Source organism: Grampus griseus, assembly GCF_964374135.1.
Source record: "Grampus griseus genome assembly, chromosome: 20".
NCBI classification, from domain to species: Eukaryota; Metazoa; Chordata; class Mammalia; order Artiodactyla; family Delphinidae; genus Grampus; species Grampus griseus.
Window position 1 is genome coordinate 46393298 of NC_139014.1, and position 21274 is coordinate 46414571.

At 50.8% G+C, this 21274-nt stretch overlaps 3 protein-coding genes across 4 annotated transcripts; 2 read left to right on the forward strand and 1 right to left on the reverse strand.

Moving 5' to 3' along the window:
* The first annotated feature begins 278 nt into the window (after positions 1-278).
* FXR2 (FMR1 autosomal homolog 2) lies at positions 279-14348 on the forward strand. Of its 2 annotated transcripts, none has more exons than XM_082678742.1 (17): positions 279-696; positions 6912-6964; positions 7298-7391; positions 7792-7863; positions 7978-8126; positions 8380-8473; positions 8949-9065; positions 10441-10611; positions 10815-10893; positions 11251-11360; positions 11597-11683; positions 11986-12208; positions 12408-12605; positions 12698-12898; positions 12993-13088; positions 13234-13334; positions 13654-14348. In XM_082678742.1, the coding sequence occupies exons 1-17, from the start codon at positions 616-618 to the stop codon at positions 13747-13749; spliced, it is 2022 nt and encodes a 673-aa protein (XP_082534868.1). In that variant the 5' UTR covers positions 279-615; the 3' UTR covers positions 13750-14348. The 2 variants fall into 2 exon arrangements, with proteins under 2 accessions (XP_082534868.1, XP_082534867.1); XM_082678741.1 differs by having other exon boundaries at positions 12408-12542.
* A 1564-nt stretch (positions 14349-15912) lies between these two features.
* SOX15 (SRY-box transcription factor 15) lies at positions 15913-17418 on the forward strand (the record flags this gene model as incomplete). The annotated part of the gene is made up of 2 exons (XM_082679937.1): positions 15913-16439; positions 17082-17418. 2 exons carry the CDS (start codon positions 15913-15915, stop codon positions 17248-17250), a joined length of 696 nt encoding a protein of 231 aa, XP_082536063.1. The 3' UTR covers positions 17251-17418.
* Positions 17419-17492: 74 nt separating this feature from the next.
* On the reverse strand, positions 17493-20998 carry MPDU1 (mannose-P-dolichol utilization defect 1). Its single transcript, XM_082678848.1, has 7 exons — positions 20799-20998; positions 19566-19631; positions 19245-19377; positions 18826-18911; positions 18593-18711; positions 18318-18428; positions 17493-18178 (listed from the first exon to the last, which is right to left on the reverse strand). The coding sequence occupies exons 1-7, from the start codon at positions 20899-20901 to the stop codon at positions 18053-18055; spliced, it is 744 nt and encodes a 247-aa protein (XP_082534974.1). The 5' UTR covers positions 20902-20998; the 3' UTR covers positions 17493-18052.
* Between the last annotated feature and the right edge of the window lie 276 nt (positions 20999-21274).

A 21274-nucleotide genomic window follows, 5' to 3' on the forward strand; every position in this document is an offset into this window, starting at 1 on the left:
TGGTTAGCTCTCAGTGTTGTGGGGTGGGAAAAGGAAGAGACAGGGGCCGTGGAGAGATGGGGTGGCGAGGAAAAAGAACCAGGCTGGTTCTGCGCAAGCGCAAGTAAGCGACCAGGAGGGGGCGTGAGAGAGTGAAGAGGAGTGTGGAAGCCCTGATGCGCTGGCCAGCGCGAGCTGGGTCGCCAGCCTCGACGCCTGCGCCTTGGGCCTCAGGGCCCGCGCGCGGCGGGCGGGTGCCCGGTGCGCCTGCGCAGTAGGCGGCGGCGGCAGGGGGAGGTGGAGGCCGTGGAGCGGCAGCGGCAGCAGCGGGTCCCGGGACTGAGGCAGCAGCGGGGGCAGCGGCGGGCGGAAGCTGAGGTGACGAAGGCAGCGGCGGCGGCGGCCGTTTCCCTCACGGTGGCGGAGACCAAGGCGGCGGCGGCGGACGGGGAGCGGCCCGGCCCCGGCCCCCTGCTCGTTGGCTGTGGCAGGGCCGCCGTGGGGCCGGCCCGGCTCCCGCCCCCCGCGGCTCCCCCTCCGGCTCCTCCTCCGGGGAGACGCCGGGGACCTGGCCCGGCCCGTACTCAGAGCGCTGCTGCAGCCGCCGCCGGGGGAGTCGGAGGCGGTGGCGGCGCCATGGGCGGCCTGGCCTCTGCGGGGGATGTGGAGCCGGGACTGCCGGTCGAGGTGCGCGGCTCCAACGGGGCCTTCTACAAGGTGAGGCGGCGCGCCGGCCGGGGACGCGGTCTTCAGCCCCCTCCCTCCAGCCAGAGCCGGGAAGAGTGGGGCGGGATCGATATTCTGGAGCTAAGCCCTGACCCTTAGAACCTTAGACCCACGCTCCCACCCGCGGCCCTCCTGGGGGGAGACCTCTATAAGTTAACCCCTTCCTCTTATTTTTGGCCCCTCTATTACACCTGCTTTTACCCGCATCTCCGGGATTGAGCATCAGGGCATTATTGTACTTGGTTCAGCTCCCCCCCAGCCCCCCAGAAGAGACCCCATTTACCCAGCGTCTCGTTGACTTTTCTTGTCTCTAGTAGAAGACCTACCTTGGATCTGAATCACGTCTTCCCCACAGTCCAAGCACATGGAGAATTCTCTTTATTCTTCCCTATTACCCCCTTGGGAAGGCCGTCCCATATTAGATCTTTTCATCTTCCTCGGAGAGGCCTCTGCTTACTGGCTCTGGAAGACTCACCCCACTTTCATCTTATATTTCTGTTCCCACCCCAAGGAGAAACGGTCAGAATCTGTTTATGACATTTAGTATCTTTGACCTCAGGAACTCTGGGCTGTACCAGTCTAGTTGCCTCATAGCCATAAGGTGGCATCTTTTCTCAAGTCTCTCGCCCCACCCCTTTATTCCAAGACTAGCTGGTTTACTGTTCTACCCAGGGATGGTTTTGTATTTGTCATCTCACTTTGACCTCATACATTTAGATCATTCATACAGTTTCTTCATCTTGAGGAGTGTAAGCTTCATATCCCTGATCTCTAAAAGGGGATCTCACAAGGATTCCCTCTGTTTATCTCCTTCTTAAGGATTTCCACTTCTAGAAGACTTTTTGGCCAACTCGCCCAGTTTGGGAATCCACTAGCCTTTTTTTTAAAGGAGAAGGAGACTATCTTTAAAAGATCCTTGTTTACTTCAGCTCCCCCGTTGCCCAGGATTGGGTTTTTTAGAACTCCTTTTATTACCACCTTTTAAAGCTGTTCTGAATCTTATTTTTTAGGACATTTTTTTCCCATTTAGATTAAGCCAGAGGGAGACCCCTCTTGCCTCTCAGGAATTTTTCTTTATGTGACTGTTGTTATTTTGAACCTCTTTGGACTTTATGCCTGGAATTGTCTCAGAGACTTTCCCGATTCCTGTCTTCTCTCATTTTACCCTGAGGAGCAAGAGCAGAGTTATCTTATCATAACATTACTTGTGAGGAGAAGAACCCCCTTTCCTTCACTTCCCCTCAAGCCTGTCCTCCCATAATAGACCTCTCCACCTTCGTGCCCTTGGAAATGACTTTCTCGAACTCCTTCCCTGTGAAATCATATCTTGCTATAACTGGAAAGGGTCTCATATTTGCCCTTGGAGTAGGTTTCTGCCCCAACTTCGATTGATAAGTTCAGTGTAGTCATTTTTGACCCATTGTAAATGCCTATTCATTTCTGCCTTACTTCCCTCACCAGGTTTCTTTATATTCTTCAGTGCCTGTGGGTACCCACATCTATCTTAACTTAACCTCTCGATATAAGCCTTTAGCTTTTTTTCCTAATATTTCTGTGTAATCCCCAGAAACTACCTATTCCATTACCCAGCTAAGATGGAAGAAGGAAGCTCCCAGCTGATCCCTTCTGTCATTTTTTTCTGCATACTTTCCTAACTCATGGGACTTTTTCTTCTAGCCTGCCTCCATAACATTTCTGTTTTCTTTGGCAAAGTCTCTTAATTCCTTTCTGATTCTGATAGAGTGCATTTGTCTCTTATATCCTTTTTCCCCAAACTTGCATTACCTTTGTTGAAATACCTTTCCTCATAAGATTTTAGCCTCATTTACCACAGTATCTTGTCCTTCATCTGGGTCCTTCCCATCCCTAAGAAAAGTGATTCTTAAACTGAGCCTGAGATCAAGATATGATGTTTGCATTTGTTCTAGGAAGCATGGGAGTCAGACACAGCTGGGAAAGATTGGTATCCAGTTCAAATTAGCTGTGTGAGACTGCTGGGAAGGGACGTGTTTCCCTTTCCACATATAAGTGTCCAACAGAAAATGTGTCTCTGGATCTTTCTGTTTTCTCCTGTGGGCTATGGCAGTGATAGACTTGATTGAGGGAATTGGGGCTAGGATGCTTTGAATCAGAGAATAGAGTTTGGACTTGAGCTGAAAGCCAGGTAATGTGGATTTTGTGTCCTGGCCACTTTAGCATTTTCTGCCCCATGCCTCAGTTGAAAACAACAGTAAATCCTTAAATTCAGACTAATCTTTCTTCAACGTTCAGTGCCATATAGATACTTACCCAATCTGTCCTTGCTGCTGATTTAATATTCATGACTCAGCAAACTTCAGTGTGGTTCAAGGAGTGTTTACATTGCTTCTAGAACTATAAATTTGGGAAGGTTCCTTTCATCCCTCTCAGAATTGGGTCCTAGTGTTGTTGATCTTCTTCCAGGATAGAACTGCAAATGTCAGATCTGGGATCTAAGTTATCTTTTAGCTATCCCATCAGCTCTTCCTTTTCTGTCAGAACTTAATGTGTTTTGTTCTTTAAGCGGTGCTCTCCCAAATGAAATATCTGTTCACCTTCCAGGGCACAGTCATCCAACTTTCCAGACCTTACCTGGATATCCCAATTCCAATTCCTTTTTAAGGAATATGGCATCCTCACCTTCAACACGTGATTTTTATCCAGACCCTTCCTGATTTTCTTCTAGAACTCCCTCCTTTATTTTGAGAACCCAGGACTAGAAGATAGGTTGAAGGTGGGACCTAATTTTGTATCTTATAATTTGAGGAAAGTGAAGTACTTAGGAACCTAGGGCTCTCACTTCCTCTGTCCAGTCCTAGGCTCTATAAGCCAAAGCTCCATATGCCCTGGCCATTGAATTGAATTGAGTTATCCTTTGGATGTAGGTAGCCTTCTAGAGAGGCACTCAACTGCTCTTGCCCTCCTCTGCTTATCTTCTCAATGAGCATGGACTGAGCAGAACTAGGAGCTCACTTTATGCCACTGGTATTTTTGGAGGAAAAAAACTGGGGTAATGTGGGTGGAATTAAGGAGCAGAGACTGACTTGGAATATGAAGTTGAGGAGAAAGCTTGTTTCGGAGAATCTTTGAAGGAAAAGGACCCTAGAAGTATAAGAATGAGTGACGTTTAGTTGAACTGCTGAGTTATGTGAGGGAAAACTCCATTCTGAGCTTTGCATTTCTGCCTTGGGATCATGGTAGCTGGAAAAACCAGGGTAATGTTGCTACCTCTGCCTGAGGGCCAACCCTGACACGTTGGAGGAGAATTGGATTAGAGCTTTAGACATATCCTTTGTGAATGAGTGTATCTAGGAGTGGGGATCTCTTCACAAAAGAGGCAGGCAAGTGATTCTCTTCCACTATGTTTTAGCTCATCCCTGAAATGTTTTGAAAATAGCTAACTCTCTCTTGATAAACTGTTTCTAAAGCTTAGAGATAGACATTTTGGATAAAGAATTGGATAAAGTCAGCTGAAGAGGCTAGATGAAATGTTTAGAGAAATCCTTATAAAGGAAGAAAAGAGGAGGACACTTAAAAAGGAGATAAGGAAAAAAGAAGAAAAAGAAAAAAAAAAAAGGAGCTAAGGGAAGAACCCAAAAGGGAAGAGAGGGATTTGGGCAAACAGAAGATGTGAGTGGAGAAGAGTAGGAATGGGTATTGATGGAGCTGAATGAAGAGTGGAAAAAATATTACTGAAGAAGGGAATGGCAGAGAAGGCTGAAGCATGGGTAAGTCAGAGGCTAGGCAGTACCAGGAGGACTAATGCCTTGGGCAGAAGTAAAGTTCTAAGTAGTAAGACTCCATAACAAGATCCCTTCCCGAAAGAAGAGAAAGATGGCTGGTATCAAGAGTGACATTTTAGGTTTAGATTTAAGGAAAAAACAGTGTATTAAGCGTTTACGATTGATCAGTTCTCTGAGGTGGGAGTGACACAAGTGTACATTTTTGGTGTTTTCTCTCCCAAACTCATATTTTGTTCCTACCTGCAAAGCTCAGGAATAGTTCTTCGTATATTAGCTTTTGGAAACCCCTGATTTTTTTTAAAAAAAATCTAATGAGGCATAATTGACATACAATGAAGTACACCTATTTAAAGCATACAATTTGTTAAGTTTTGACATATATAGAAAACAAACCATCGCCACAATTTCTGTCAATCCCAAAAGTCTTCCACCAACCACCAATGCCTTTTGTCATTATGCATTAGTTTGCATTTTCTGATTTTTGACAGAAGCGAAAAGGCAATTCAGTAGAGGAAGGATAGTCTTTCAACACATTGTGCTCAAAGAACTGCACATTCATAGGTTAAAAATGAAGTTTGGGGTTTCCCTGGTGGCGCAGTGGTTGAGAGTCCGCCTGCCGATGCAGGGGGACACGGGTTTGTGCCCCAGTCTGGGAAGATCCCACATTGCCGCGGAGAGGCTGGGCCCGTGGGCCATGGCCGCTGGGCCTGCGCGTCCGGAGCCTGTGCTCCGCAGCGGGAGAGGCCACAGCAGTGAGAGGCCCGCGTACGGCAAAAAAAAAAAAAGTTTGATTGTATCTGGCACCATATACAGAATTTAACTCAAAATCGATCATTGACCTAAATGTAAAATAAAAACTAGAAAACTCTAGACAAGGACATTAGGTAAAGATTTCTTAGATATAAAACCAAAAGCTCAGATACAGAACAAGTTGAAAAATTGGACTTTATCAAAATTAGCAATCCCTAATTTTGAGTATGTGAAAAACAGGAGAGAAGGTAGGAAAATTGGGAGCACAGGATTGAACGCATAGCTTTGGCTTCCTCAGTGAAGACATAGAAAATAGGAGGTGGGGAATTCCCTGGCAGTCCAGTGGTTAGGGCTCAGAGCTTTCACTGCCTTGGCCAAAAAAAGAGAGAGAAAATAGGAGGTAGACCAGCGATTCCAGCTATTCAGTCATCCCTGTTCCTCTCCCTTGTCTTCATCTCAAGTTTGGGGTCTTCTACAAATTTTATTACTCTTTTCAAATTCTTAGCAGTGTCCTAGTCTAGCATTTAGAAATCTCACATCTTTTATTTATTTATTGGGCCGCACCGCTCAGCTTGCAGGATTGTAGGATCGTAGTTCCTGACCAGGGGTTGAACCCTGGCCCACGGCAGTGAAAGTCCTAACCACTGGACCATCAGGGAATTCCCTCACATCTTTTATTTTATTTTATTTTATTTTTATTTTTATTTTTTGCGGTACGCGGTCCTCTCACTGTTGTGGCCTCTCCCGTTGAGGAGCACAGGCTCTGGACGCGCAGGGTCAGCGGCCATGGCTCACGGGCCCAGCCGCTCCGCGGCATGTGGGATCTTCCCGGACCAGGGCACGAACCCATGTCGCATCCATCGTCAGGCGGACTCTCAACCACTGCGCCACCAGGGAAGCCCCCTCACATCTTTTAAATCCTAATTTTTCCTTCCGTAAATTGTGTTTGTTTCTAATTTCTCCAGTGTTCTGATTATTTTCTTACGACCCAGGCATCAAGGCACCAAGTTCGCTCAGGCCTCTTGCTGTATTAGGAGCTAGACCCTTTCTCTCTTGGCAGATCCTGATGTCCTCTAGGTGTTCCAGGACAACCTTACACTGTCTCATGGGATATTCTTAGCTTTGCTGAATGTTGTTGGTATTTTAATTGAATTCTGGCAAGCTGCTCAGCACTGCATGAGGCAGACAGATAGGGAGGCCTCTGTGGGAGCCGTAGGAGACCACTAGTTTCCCAGCTGTTCTGATGCAGGTGATGTTTCTCCCTTCTACTTAATTTCTATCTCATCTTATTTCTGGATTTTGCAACATTTCTTTCCCTGCCAGTATTGTTTCCTTTCTTGCTACCTCAACATTCGTATTCCTTCACCAATACAGCTTTTTCTGGCCCTGTTTTTAGATTGCTTGTGTCCCCATCTAAAACTCTAGTTTAAAAAAAGGAAAAAAAAAAGGAGTTTCTTGGTGGCCCAGTGGTTAGGCCCTCTTGGTTTTCACTGCTGTGGCCCTGGGTTCAAGTCCCTGGTTGGGGAACTGAGATCCCGCAAGCCACAAGGCGCGGGCAAAAAAAAAAGAAAAGAAAAGCAAACAAAAAAACTAGTTTAAGGCCCTCTAAAACTGTCTGTTCCCTTGATGGCTGAGGTGGTGGTTGATTGGCTTTTTTTTTTTTTTTTTTTTACTTTGTTCTAAAATCCATTCTAGGGCTTTGTGAAGGATGTCCATGAAGACTCTGTCACCATCTTCTTTGAAAACAAGTAAGTCCTTGGGAATAGAGAATCCAGCATACTAGGTCCTAGCAGGAGAGTGGAGAAGAGGGGGCAGCTGAGTCCCATGAGGCGTGTATAATAGGTGGGGGAGAGCCAAGGGTTTGGGTGGGCAACTTATATGGATCCCAGGAGAGGAAATGGTGAGAGTGGGGGTCATTTGACTCCATATTTAGATTCTAGCAAGAGATGGAAAGCACCACTATGGAGCAGGGCCTGGAGTTTAACTTGTAATCACCAGGGAAGGTGGAAAATGCCCAGTGGAGGAAGAAACGGGCAGCCACACTCGCCTGAATGCTTTCATATCACTGTTTTCCCTCGCAGCTGGCAGAGTGAGAGGCAGATTCCTTTTGGGGATGTCCGGCTACCACCTCCAGCTGACTATAATAAGGAGATCACAGAAGGGGATGAAGTGGAGGTAAGGGCCTTGGAGTCCACCTTTTCTAAATGTCCCTTTTCCCAGGATTCTGCATCTCCCTTACCCTGATACCAGTACCCTAGGCTCCTCACTGGTTGGTTCACGCTCCTTCCTCCATCCAGCTAGGCAGCCTGTGGAAGAGTGAAATGCAGCAGTTTTCTGTCCATCATTGCTGTGATCAGTCAAGCTCTCAGGGAGCTTCCTGTTTTCAGGGGATTCACTTTTCTTCCATTTATGATAACAGCATCTAAAATCCAGTGTACTCTGATTTTAATTAGCAGCTCCTTCCTCTAGATTCCTTTATCTTAGTTTAGGATGCCTCCCAAGTGTCTTAATGCTCATTCCATTCTTGATGTTTTTGGATGGTCCTCAATATCTCTTATTTTCAACTTCTCTTCAGGTTTATTCTCGAGCCAATGAGCAAGAACCTTGTGGCTGGTGGCTGGCCCGGGTGCGGATGATGAAGGGAGATGTGAGTGATTGTCAAGGCCTTTGGAGAACTGCTGAAACACATATTTTAGTCAGAGAAAGGTGGGAGACAGAAACTCAGGTCATCCACAGCTTCTCCTTTCTTTCCTTCTGCCAGTTCTATGTCATTGAATATGCTGCCTGTGATGCCACTTACAATGAGATTGTCACCCTGGAACGGCTTCGGCCAGTTAATCCCAATCCCCTTGCAACCAAAGGCAGCTTCTTCAAGGTTACCATGGCTGTGCCTGAGGATCTGAGAGAGGCGTGAGTGTTTGGGATGTCGAGAGTGGGGGGCCCTCTTTATGGTCCTCATCTCTGCCCTTGTTTGTCCCAGCCCCCACTCCCAGTTTCAGTGTTCTGTGTTCCCTGGCCCTCTAGAGTCCCTTTTGCTCCCAGTTCCTCTGTTTCCTCATCCCTGTTCTTTTACTGCAGTCCTTATTTTTCTCAGTCCCTCTCTCTCTCCCCTTCAACTGTACTCTACACTCTGCCCTCTGAGCACTGTTCTCTTTCTCTGCAGCTGCTCCAATGAAAACGTCCATAAAGAGTTCAAGAAAGCATTGGGAGCAAACTGCATCTTTCTCAACATCACAAATAGTGAGCTCTTCATTCTGGTGAGTTTATTCTGCCTGAATTTCACCTAAGCCCTTTTCCCCTTTTAACTCCTTTGCAAGAAGAGAAGAGCTAAAATGTGCTTATATTTATTTGTCAGAGAGGACTTTATTGCTCCTGACCTCTGTGGACCCAGGTTAGCCCTACCTTTCCTTAGTCTTTCTCATGTATGACCTTAATTTTTTTTTCAACCTGACCATCGTATTGCAGTTTGGGCTGGGTACCCTTCCTTGCATATTTGGACTCTCAAAAACAGACAGTATGATTCTCACCTGCGCTTGCTACTTAAAATCACTTCCCTTAAGCACCCAGTTAGTAGGCCCTTGTGAGACTGACAGTGATTTTTCCTGTTCCTCAACTTTGTTTCTTAACTCCCACCCTTTTCCAGTGACTCAGGCATCCTGATTCCCAGTTCCTGGATCTCCTCTAAAATGTAGTCAGTCAGTTTTAATGACTTTTCCATTGGTTTCTTTGCAGTCAACCACAGAAGCCCCTGTGAAGCGAGCATCCCTGCTGGGTGATATGCATTTCCGAAGCCTGCGCACCAAACTGCTACTCATGTCCCGCAATGAAGAAGCTACCAAGCACCTCGAGGTAAGTTTTGGCTTCAGTTTTTACTGCTGATTGGTATTGTCCTTCTCCCCTCCCACCCCATCCTCCACCCATGCTCTTGTGAACAGACATTAAGGTCTTTCTGGGCCATTAAACCTGGGTCTGCTATTTTATCTCAGACTCCTCCAGATGGCAGAGCTCCATCATGTTTTAGTACAAGCTTTTTTTCTTTTTTTTTTTCAAAGGGACCCTTTGATCAAGTGAAATTTTACTTGAAAGCACAATGCATAAAACAGATCAATCAAAACAGGGTCTAAAAGTGCAAGAGGGTGTGGCTCTTACCTCCACTGGCTGCCCCCAAATTACCTCTGAGAACCAGACTGCTTTGTGGGATATGTTTGGGAACCATTTGTAAACTGGAAAGACCACTGGATTTGGAATCAGTCCTATGTCTTGCTTTGTCAAATAATTTGATTTCAGTGAGCTTTTTCTTCTTTAGCTGTGACAATGAGGTAGTTGAATGTGAGTGTTTCTACAGTAGTTGAAAGTGAGTGTTTTTGTGTTCTGACATCTTATGACATACGACATCTTATGATGGTCAGATTCTCTTAGGAATTATACCATCCTAAATGAGGATGGTATATATACACGTGCTTGCACGCACGTGTATGTGTGTATTTGAACATCTGTTTCCTTTTTATCAAGTGAACTGATCTTTTCGGGAGCCTTTGAAAATTCTGGACCATGGTAATCTTTACTTCTCCAGGGATGCTACTCAGGGCACTGCCAGAACCTTTCCCTTTTCCTGCCCTTGTACTCAGGTATCCCTCTAAGGACTGGTTGAGAAATGAAGTGGTAGCATGGTGTACCATAACCTCTTTTTATGCTTTTCTCAACCTGTTGCTTTCTGTTCAACTTTTCAGGTTTTATTTTGGGAGTTGATATTGGTTTGGTTAAGGTAAATAGTTCCTTACACTTGCATTTACCTTGTGAAAAGTCCTTTCTTTCATACCAACTTTATTTAATCCTCTTGTTAGTCTGGGAATAGGGTAGGTCAGGTGTAGTCATTTAGCAGATGACAGAACAGAGGCACAGAGAGTGTGTTTTGTTTGGGATCACACAACCAGATAGTGTCATAGCCAAATCCGGATCTTTGATGGATCTCAGCCCAGATTCGGCCATCATTACCTCCCCTCCCCACCAAGCCATTGGTATTGGGAAGGTAGGAGTGGAATGAAAAGTTCCTGAATTCTTCACAGGTCCTGGTGGTCAGTGGACTCCCAGGTAGTTCTGGCTTTCTTTCATACAGTCTTTTCTCATTTAAGTTATGCAAAGCATCAGGTATCTGGGACAGGTGTTCTGAGATTTCTCCATGATTCCTGTAGTCCAGTGGTCCAGTGCCTTTTTTTTTTTTCAGACAAGTAAGCAGCTGGCGGCAGCTTTCCAAGAGGAGTTCACAGTGCGAGAGGACTTGATGGGACTAGCAATTGGGACTCATGGTGCCAACATCCAGCAGGCCCGAAAAGTACCTGGGGTGACTGCCATCGAATTGGGTGAAGAGACCTGCACTTTCCGCATCTATGGGGAGGTCAGCAAAAGATAGCTGTTGTCTAGGTGCCTTAGGGGATAGAGAGAAGAGAGTGTGAAATAGAAAGGAAACCTGTCGTGTTGACCTCCCTCCCTGACGTCGGTGGCGCCACATTTTCTCAAAGACAGAGAGTGGCAGGAAGGTCACTGTTTGAGATCCAGGTGTTCTGTTTTATTAATGACTCCCCACTCCTCTTCTCTTAGACTCCCGAGGCGTGCCGACAGGCCCGGAGCTACCTTGAGTTTTCTGAGGACTCCGTGCAAGTGCCCAGGAACCTGGTTGGTGAGTTGGGGATGAGTATGTGTATAAGAGAATACAGCTGGGGACCAGATGTGAGATGCTCTAAAGTGATTCTGGCTTGGCACCTCCCTGTGGACTTCCAGTTTCACAAGGACAGAGCAAACAGTCTGTAGTAGGAGTGACAAAAATGGGAGAACAGATTTCTAGGGATTGTGATATTTTGTCCTGTGAAAACACACCAGAAGCTTAGAAGCAAGAGAATCATTAAACGGAATCCTTATATAGCAGCTGGAAAACTGTTTATCTTGTCTGTTTTTACTCTTCTTTCTTTCCTTTTTTTTTTTTTTTTTTCCTTTCCTTTGGGAAAAAAAAGGCCTAATTCCTCCTTTACCCATTCAGGCAAAGTGATTGGAAAGAACGGGAAAGTGATCCAGGAGATTGTGGATAAATCTGGTGTGGTGAGGGTTCGAGTAGAAGGTGATAATGACAAGAAGAACCCCAGGGAGGAGGTATGGGGCAGCTAACACCTAGAGATTGGTTGCCAGAAGTAGATGGGATTATTCTCCAAGCCATTCCCTTGAGAGATGGGATTTCTAGGGGTTGGGGCTTGGGAACTTTGGTTTTTCCTGGTAGATGTACAGCCCAGAAAGATCCCATTTGGGTGGGCTTCTGTAGGAGACAGCATGAACTTAAAACTTCATTTGAGTCTCTTTCTAATCCATCTGTCCTTTCCTCTGCTCTCCAGGGAATGGTTCCCTTCATATTTGTTGGCACCCGAGAGAATATCAGCAATGCTCAGGCTCTGCTGGAGTATCACCTCTCCTACCTGCAGGTATCCAAGCCAGAAGCCTGGGAGAGGAGAGATCCATGTGTACAAGGGAACTAAGGATACTGGTGGATAAAGTTAAAAGTGGTGGTTCCCAGTTTGTGTCTCTGAGTAGAATAGAAACCATTAGGTGGAAAATTGGGGCTGTGGAGTTGGAACCCAGAATTTTCCCTGTTTTAACCTTCTTGCATTCCTGAGAGTTCAGATCCATAGGAACAGTCAGGGCAGAGAAGCAGGAAAAAGAGACTGTTCATTGATCTTATACTTATTCCTCCTTCCTTGTTTTTCTCCATCTTCTCCCCAACCAGGAGGTGGAGCAGCTTCGCTTGGAGAGGTTGCAAATTGATGAACAGCTTCGGCAGATTGGGCTGGGCTTTCGCCCTCCTGGGAGTGGGCGGGGCAGCGGTGGCAGCGACAAGGCTGGCTACACCACCGATGAGAGCTCCTCCTCCTCCCTCCACACCACACGAACCTATGGGGGCAGCTACGGGGGCCGGGGCCGGGGCCGGAGGCCAGGTGGTCCTGCCTGTGGTGAGAGGGAGGCGAGCAGTGGTGGGGTGTGTGGGAGGCAGAAGTCTGGGTGGAAGTTTGAGGAAAGGGTGATGGAGAAGATGAAGAAGTGGTTGGCTGGGGGACTTAGGAGTGAGAGTGAGAGTCTTCCAGCCTGGGGACTGGGATGGATCCTGGGGTAGGGTGAGTGACCCTGTTTGAACCCTACTGTGTTCTTCAGGCCCCATCTCAGACCTATCCACAGCTTCTGAGACTGAGTCAGAGAAGAGGGAAGAGCCCAACCGAGCTGGGCCTGGTGACCGGGATCCCCCGACCCGGGGGGAAGAAAGTCGGAGGCGGCCGATTGGGGGCCGGGGTAGGGCACCCCCACCTGCCCCCCGGCCCACCTCAAGATACAACTCTTCATCAATTAGCTCAGGTACCAGAAGCAGACAGCTAGGTTCACGAATGTGGGCCAAAAGGAAAGATGATGGACACCTCACTCCCAACTCCTCTTTTTCCTCTAACCAGTGCTGAAGGACCCAGACAGTAATCCCTACAGCCTACTGGACACATCCGAACCAGAGCCCCCAGTTGATTCAGAGCCTGGGGAACCCCCCCCAGCAAGTGCCAGGCGCCGCCGCTCCCGCCGCCGTCGCACTGATGAAGACAGGACTGTCATGGATGGAGGCCTGGAATCTGACGGGCCCAGCATGACAGAGAATGGCCTGGGTAAGGGGTGTACCTGGATCTGAAAAATCAGAACTGGGCAAGAATTGAGGGATGGGAGATTGATGCACAGCTCTCATTTTCCCCTGCCCCACAGAAGATGAGTCAAGACCCCAGCGTCGTAATCGGAGCCGCCGCCGCCGTAACCGTGGTAACCGGACTGATGGTTCGATCAGTGGAGACCGTCAGCCAGGTCAGCTCACACAGGATGTCAGCAGACTTCCTCAGAGAACAGGATGCCTCCTATCCTGTGAAAGCTAGGGGTTGGGGTTCAGTGGGTGTCTAGGGGTCGGGTACCTGGGTTCCTTCTGAAACTTCTGGTCCTCTGCCTTCCCCAGTGACTGTGGCTGACTATATCTCCCGAGCAAAGTCTCAGAGCCGCCAGCGGCCACCCCTGGAACGCACTAAACCTTCAGAGGATTCTCTTTCAGGACAGAAGGTAGGCAAGCAAGATATAGTTTACCCCACCTCCTTTTTTGTTGTTCTGGGGTAGGGGGCACAAGAAAACTCCCAAAGAAACCTCTCATTAAATTGCAGAGAAGGCATGTCTGATGGAGTTTAGACCGCATTTAGAATAGTGAAAAAAGTTTGAATAGAAGAGAATTTGGTTCATATTTTCTGGACCCCAGTAAAAGTGACTACAGGGGACCAGCCTGGAGGTACCTGGAGCATTTAGGTGGTAGGGAATGGCATTACCTGAATTTCTACTGACCTTTTTCTTTGCTTCCTCTCCATTTTCTTTCCCACTCCCCCCTCAGGGTGACTCTGTCAGCAAGCTTCCTAAGGGCCCCTCAGAGAATGGGGAGCTCTCTGCCCCCCTGGAGTTGGGTAGTTTGGTGAATGGGGTTTCATAAACCCTCCAGCCCGCATCCCTCCCTTCTCCATCTCGCTTGCTGCCCAACACCATGGCCCTCACAGGCCCAACTGACCTGCGCTGGAGCTGCTCTTATCTAGGGGGGCGGGGGGTGGCACAGCAGCTTGGGTCCCCCCCCAGCCTCCAGGAGCTAGTGGAGGGGTGTGTAACAGGGTCATACCCCCCTCCCTCTTGTCCACCCTACCCCCAGGGTGAGGGGAGCCTCTCTCCTTCCCCATCAGACTGGATGTGCCTTTATCCTCTAATGCCCCAATCTCTCTCTGAACACCCCCATTCTCCGCCTGTTGGTGCGGGGTGCTCCTTGACCCACCCAGATTGGACAGTTCAGGGGGGCTCCCCTGCTATCCCTCCTCCCGTCCTGTACCCCCCATTTCTGGGGCCTCATCACTGTGGAAGACGGGGATAGTAAGGGTATAAGTGGGTGGGAGGCATGGGGAAGGTTTTGGAGTAGAACCAGGGGTGTGTATGAAGTGGGGTGACAAGGTCCCCCAGGGGAGGGGGGACCAACCTTGTCTGGTGGATGAGAAGGCGTATTTATTTTTCACTGTACAGTATTTAAAAAGAGAATAAAAAAATCCAAATGGCCCTCTGGTTCCTGCACCTTCCTTATGCCCAGTTTGGTCCATCTGTTTGTGTAGGACTGACCTGCCTTGACCCTTGTTTCCTGTATCTCCACACCTAGCTTCTCTGGCATTCCAAAGTTGGTCTACTTCTGGGAATTTCTGACATTCCTAAATTCTCCAGGCCCAGGTACCCTCCTGGTCCAGAGGAGAGTGGCTTGTGCCTTGCTGCCTCTCCCCTCCCCCAGGTTTGCTGGTAGAGGGAGCTGGGCCACTCCTATACCCTGAGTCACAGCGGGCTAGGTAGGGCTGCTCAAAGCTGGAGCTGTTCCTGCTAAGAGGTGAGAGCCAAGGCAGGCTGCTTAATCCGATTACCTGAGGCCTGGGGCTTGGGCTGGGCCTTGGGCAGAGTGGGGAGCAGGGTTCCCTCAAGACAGCCTCTGGGACCTAGGTGTCCAGCCCTCATTCCTGCTGGTTCTGTGCCCTGGATCCAGGCTTTTTCTCCAGCATCCACATCACTGACCTCGCAGCCTTAGGGGTCATCCTGGGCTTCCTTGCTCCCTGCCTCCCAACTCTGAGGATTAGAAATAAAACATGCAGTGGAGAAACCTAGGTTTGGGGGCTATAGTGGGGAGGGTTTAAATTTTCTCACCTGGAAAGGGGTTGAATCACCACCCAAGCACCTCAGGAAGCAAAAATGGCCTGCCTACCTCCTGACTGCCAGACTTTTTTGCCCCGGGCCAGGTTAGGGGTTTGAGGAGCAGGAGGCACCAGAAAAGAGTTTGGTTTGGATTGGGGGGTTGGGTGTCCTCACCTCCCTCCCAGCACAACTCTGAGCCTGAGGGCTTTTGATCACCAGATGCCTGATCCGTTGTGCAAAGGCATCGACTTTAAATTGCCAGTGCTTAAGAAGGGAGGGGTAGCTGTTCAGAGCCACTGGGGCTGGAAGGCCTGACTTGGGTCTTGGGTGGGGAGGAGGCGTGGTCCCCTGGGGGGGGGAGTGTTGGGGGCTGGGAAGAACGGGACACCTGGTTGGCCTAAGGGAGGGGGAGGTTGGCGCCCTTCAGGAGGCGCGGTCGGCTGGGAGGGAGTAGGGAGGAGTCAGTCGTTAAAAGCAGTTCCCGGGCCTGGCGCACCCGGCAGCCACAGACGCTGAGGCCAGGTGAGAGAGGGCTGTGGCACTCGGGCTGTGCCTCCTGGCAGCTGCGGGACCCCAGAGCGCGAAGTTTTACCGCCTTCACCGAAGCCCGGGCCGGTGGCCGGCAGCTAATAGGGGGAGCGAGGCAGGGTCGGGGACCCCGCGGCCACAGGGAAAGAGCACAGCCTATCCAAGACTGGGTACGGGACAGCGGATTTTGCGCTTGACTCCCCAAACGTGCCGGATTGATTGGTGGCAGGGGCTCCATTATAAGGACTCTGAACTTGGGGACGATATATATACCTTTTAAGGACACGAGTCTCTCTGTAACGACTCCGGACTAGGAAGGCACTTCCATTTTAAGGATACCGGGTTTGGGGATCAACGTTTCACTTTGGAGGGGAGGGCGTGTAAGACGCCCTCTTAAGGCTTCCCTTCACCCCCGATGGCGCTACCCGGCTCCTCACAGGCCTGGAGGCTGGAACCTCCCACTCCCACAGCCCCTAACTCCTCGTCCTCGGGCTCCCAGGAGCGGGAGGGCGCCGGGAGCCCAGTGGTCTCCGGGGGGCTTCCCTTGGAGAAGGTGAAACGGCCCATGAACGCGTTCATGGTGTGGAGCTCCGCCCAGCGCCGCCAGATGGCGCAGCAGAACCCAAAGATGCACAACTCGGAGATCTCCAAGCGCCTGGGCGCGCAGTGGAAGCTGCTGGGCGAGGACGAGAAGCGGCCCTTCGTGGAAGAGGCTAAGCGGCTCCGGGCCCGGCACCTGCGCGACTACCCCGACTACAAGTACCGGCCCCGGCGCAAGACCAAGAGCGCGGGCCCCGGGTCGCCCCACTTCGGCCAGGGAAGCGGCGGCGTGGCTGGCGGCGGGCCTGTCTGGGGGCCCGGGTACACGACCACCCAGGGGAGCAGAGGCTTTGGGTACCAGCCCCCCAACTACTCGACAGCCTACCTGCCTGGCGGTTACGGGTGAGTGCCCGGGGAGCGGAATGAGGACGTGCCCCCCGCCTGCAGCCTGGGTGGGGGCGGATACCAGAGGGCCTGGCTGGCAGGGGCCCCGAGCCCACCCAAGAAGGGGACACACCCGGAGAAGTTTGGGGGGCGCTCCGTGAAGGGTGGGAGAGTTCCGGGGAGCCAGGGTCTTTCTAGAGGACGTTTCCATCATAGTCTGTTGGTGGCGGCACCGCAGGAACAGACCACAGTGCCCTGGATGTGACCGTGTTCTAGTTAGCAGAATTTCCCGTTTCCCACCCCCGATTCTGGCCCTCGTGTGACCCAGCTTCCTCTCCCAGCCCCCGGGGCAAGGACAGGCCAAGCCCAGCTCTACCCCTTCCTGGCCTGCCGCCCCAAAAGAGGAAAACAGGCGCGCAGCACGCAAGCTCGCTCTTGAGCGTGCCCCAACACGGCTGCGGCGGCGCTGCTCTAAGCCGTCCGGGGTCCGGTTCCCTACCGGCGGGACCCGGAGAGCCAGGGATGGGTAGGTGGGTGACAAGTTATACTTGTCTGCGCAGAGCTGCTCAGAACCACCCCCACATGCGAGCTGGGGACCCTCCTCGGCACCTCCAACCCAGGGGACCAAGTGCCTTCTAACCCCGGTGTTTCTCTTTGCAGCTCTTCCCACTGTAAACCGGAAGCCTCCTCGCCGTGCTCTCTCCCTCAGAGTAACCCAAGGTTCCAGGGGGAGTTGCTCCCCCCTTACAGCCCCTACCCACCCCCAGGCTCTCCCACTCTGTACAACCCTCCCCTCCCAGGGGCCCCCATGCCCCTAACCCACCTCTAACCCTCATGGACATGGACCTCCCAGAGAGGTTTCCATCCTCCTTTTCGACCCAGAAACACCCCAATACCACCACCACCACCACCACCATTCCCAGGCTGCAAACCCTGTTCTAGAACTGTTGGACCACAGTTCAGAGGAGGTGGGCAGTACCCCCCAAAGCCCTGAAAGCCAGTGGGAACAAAACAAGACAGTTTTTTTTTTTTTTTTGTAGGCTGAACACAGTTTTGTACGATTACACCACGTCTCTGAGTCTTTATTGTACCATCTCTGTTCGCTTTTACTGCAGCAGGAACCAGCAGTCTCCACTCCCTTCCGCCTGGACCTGCCAGAGCAGGAACCTCCACACCCCACCCTGGGGCCCTGCCTGAGTCAGTCATTCTTCTGTCCCCCTTCCCCCTTCCCCCACCAAGCACTGGGGTCCAGGAGACAGTCTGAGCCAGGGTGCGGGAGGGAGGAATCCACAAGCACCTATTCCTTTCCACTGTCCAGCCTCTGTCCTCTAGGGTCAGAAGGGAAGTGGGGAAATGCGGGGGACAGGGTAAGAGTTTTGCCCAGAATAGGCAAGTAGCTGGAAACTTCTGCTAAAGAAAGCATCTCAGCTAAATGATTAAATGTCAGCCCGTAAATCCCTTCCCCTATCGTTTCTAAGGATCTGGGTCAACCAAGCATTTCCACTAAAGCTGCAATTGCAGAAGAACAGGGAATGATTAAAAGTCACACCAGCAGACTGGTTCAGATGGGAAGGATCCCAAGGTTGGGTGGATGAATAGAAACATGGAATGTGCTCCAGGAGCCAGCTCAACTACTGCTCCTTTTTCTTCTTGTGGGGAGCCTTTGCATTCCAGTAGAAGAGGAGCTGGGCAGCGATGAGGCCATTGCAGAGGGAAGAGACTACAAAGGTTCCAGCCATGAGGGGGTCTCCAGTTTCCTGGGTGAGCGACATGGCTAGGGTTACTCTTCAGCATAGCCAAAAAGGGCTCCAGAGAGGGAGCAGCTTCAAGTCCATGGGGAGAGAGAGAAGTAAGGTGAGGTTATGGTGCCCTCTAGAGGGGAGGAGGTGCACTCACCTGAATGGAGGTGAAGATTCGGGCCAGGGAGCCCCCAAAGAGCAGAAAGACTGTGATGGCTGACAGCTGGCCCGTGTGCCCATTGCGGTAGTTGGTGGCTGCCTGGAGCAGCTGGGGAGGAGTTGAGACCCTTCGTTTTGTCATCTGAATTTGTCCAATGTTCCCATGACATTTCTGCATTCCCCTCAGTCCAACACCCCCAAACTTTGGGTTTCCCCTCTGCTCCTCACCCAGTCCCCCTTCCCAACATCCTCTCCCTTGTTCCCAGCACCCACCCTTCCCACCACCACAGCAGGCATGTTGGAGGCCTGGAGCAGGGTGACTACAGCCTGGGGCGTCAGTGGTGAAAGCAGCACCAGCAGGACCAGGGCGGAGCACGCTAGGAAGGCAACACCTGGGAGACAAGGAGATAAGGAGTCAGCAACCTGAGTCTCTCGGCTTTCCCAGGCCTGCGTTCCCAGCAAGGCTCCCAACAGCTGCAGCCAGCTCCTGGCTCAATCCTCAGCACCTTTCACAGTCTGTCCTCTGTAGTGCAGGACCAGGAAGGCGATGGTGACCGTCTGGAGCATCAGGAACAGAGCTTCACCCCAAGAGCTGCAGAGTCAAGAGTTGGGGGGAAGAAACGTGGGCCTGGAAAGAGGCAGGGAAAGCCTCCATAGCCCATCCATCTTGGGGACCCAATTCTGATTATTCCCTGTCCTCCATAGCCCTGCTGGTTCCTTACCTCCTGCCTCCCGGCAGCCCCCACCCGCTTGACCCAGGATAGGAAACTGGGCATTCTTGGGATTCTCACCTCCTCTCATCACCATAGATGATGGCTAGAGTTCCAGAAAGGCTTAAGCTTTCCTGCCCTTTTACCTCCCTCACCCTAATCCTTACTAGAGTTGTGAGCATTTACCCTAGGAGATAAAGGGCGGGGCCCCTCACCTGAAGGGGAAGTTGTTGGTGATGCTGTAGACCATGGTCCCAGTCAACGCCATCAGCTCTAGCATTACCGACTGGAGACTCAACCCTTCCGCGCTCTTGGCTCCCAGGATTTTAAACACTTGGGGTAGTTTTACTGGAGAAAGAGGATGAGAAGGGCAGGGCTGAGGGGCTGACATCCCTTGGGAGCGCAGCACGACAGCTACAGAGCAGACTGGGAGGCATGTTAGCCCCGCTTCTGGTTAAGGGACCCATCCAGTTCATGGCATCTTAGCACTCCACCCACCTCCCAAAAACAGGAAGGGAAGATGATAAGAAACATACCCAGAAGTGAGCCAGCCACAATGCCCAGCCCCAGGCCTTTGCTGAGGAGAATCTTGAGGCAGGGAACTAAGAAGAGAAAAAGAGGTAAGCAGAGATGACACTTATGGAACCCAAGCCAGGGGTTCCAGGAGGCAGCTCAGGCCTAAAGGCTTGAAGTGCTCCTTAAGACCTTGACATACCCACACAAAGGAAGCCTTGGGTGGTCTGGAGGCAGGTGAAAAAGGCCTAGTTCTTCCTACTCCAAATCATATCACGTTCAGACAAGGTGACTTTCCAAAACGGCTTTTACCATTCCTGTTTTCTGACCCAACCCTCCATTCCCTGCCATCACATCTAAACTCCTTGATCTGACTTCCAAACCTCTCCCTTGCTTCCCTGTATAGAGCTGAGCAATGCCCAAGAGTCCTCTGATCCTTTATTCCCCGCCTCTGAGCCACTAGGCAATCCACTTCACATGTCTTCTTTCTCCAAGGATAGGTTTCCTCTGTATCACTCATTCCTGAACACTGTCTCTGGCCCCTACTCAGGGACTTGACCCTTCCAGGGCTTGCTTTTATGCTCTAGCCACCGACATCTTCTCTAGCCTTGAAGCCCTATCCCCAAGGTGCCTGGCCCAGTAGTAGTCAGATTCTCGTGGGTCCTGAACGCGGCTAAAACATTGTCCCGGGAGCACAGCTGGGGTACCAAGAGCTGACGCGGGCAGACCGCGAAGGCTTCCCTAAAGGTCTGACGTCAGAAGCAGGTTTTGCTCTGGCGTCGCCTCGTAGATAGAAGGAGGAAGGCAGACAAGTTAATTCCAAAATTCGACCATGAACAAACGTGGAAGCTGGAAGGAAAGCCACTGGGATGGCAGGATTCTTGGGGGAGCCGCGGAAGGCCTGGATTCATCAGAGGCTTTGAATCAAGTGTAACCTTGCTCCTGAAGGTATAGAGATCTATTACAGGTTGGAACGATCTAATCAGATTTTAAACTTTGTTTTGTAAAATTTGAGTCTTTTCGTCTTTCACCATCGCTAAACCAAAGAACTACTCCCACCCGGCGACTCCCCTCTCTCGCTCAAATATGGAGTCCTCCCTCTACGGAGCCCGAGACATATCCGCCCCTCTCAGAAGCGACTTCCGCCCCGCTCGCCGTGGCAGCTGTCACTGCTGTCACTTAGTCCGCACTCACGCCCCATTTACGGCCGGAGGGCTCTGAAGCACAATTTTGACCGGATGCCGAATAAAACTCACCGTGAAGCAAGTCCCACTGGATGAAAATTTGGTCGTAGCATTTCTCAGGTAAAAGAATCGGCACCAGCACCCGTTTGAGCAGCCCGTCTACCTCGGTCGCCATATTGAAAGGCTAGCTTCCGCCAACCCCTCAAACCGCCATTGACTTACGATGCGCATGCGCGCTCTGGGCACTCCGCCTCCCGTCTTCTCGCGATTAAACAGGGCGGCTGCTCTTGCCTTACTCCATCCCACCTTCGTTCGCGTAAAATAGGTCTCGCCCGGAGAGCACGTTTTTGGACGCGCCCACCCTGCTGCTCGAATTTTAACGCGTGCCAAATCTGTACGCCTGCGCAGTTCCATCATTCGCGCCTTTGTTTACGCTTCCGCTTCGGCAACAAGATTTATCCTCCAGCCTTTCTCCGCTCCTCCTGCTCGGCGCCATCTTGTCTTCTTCCAGCTGACTTTACATTGTACAAGGTTGAGACAGAAGGAGC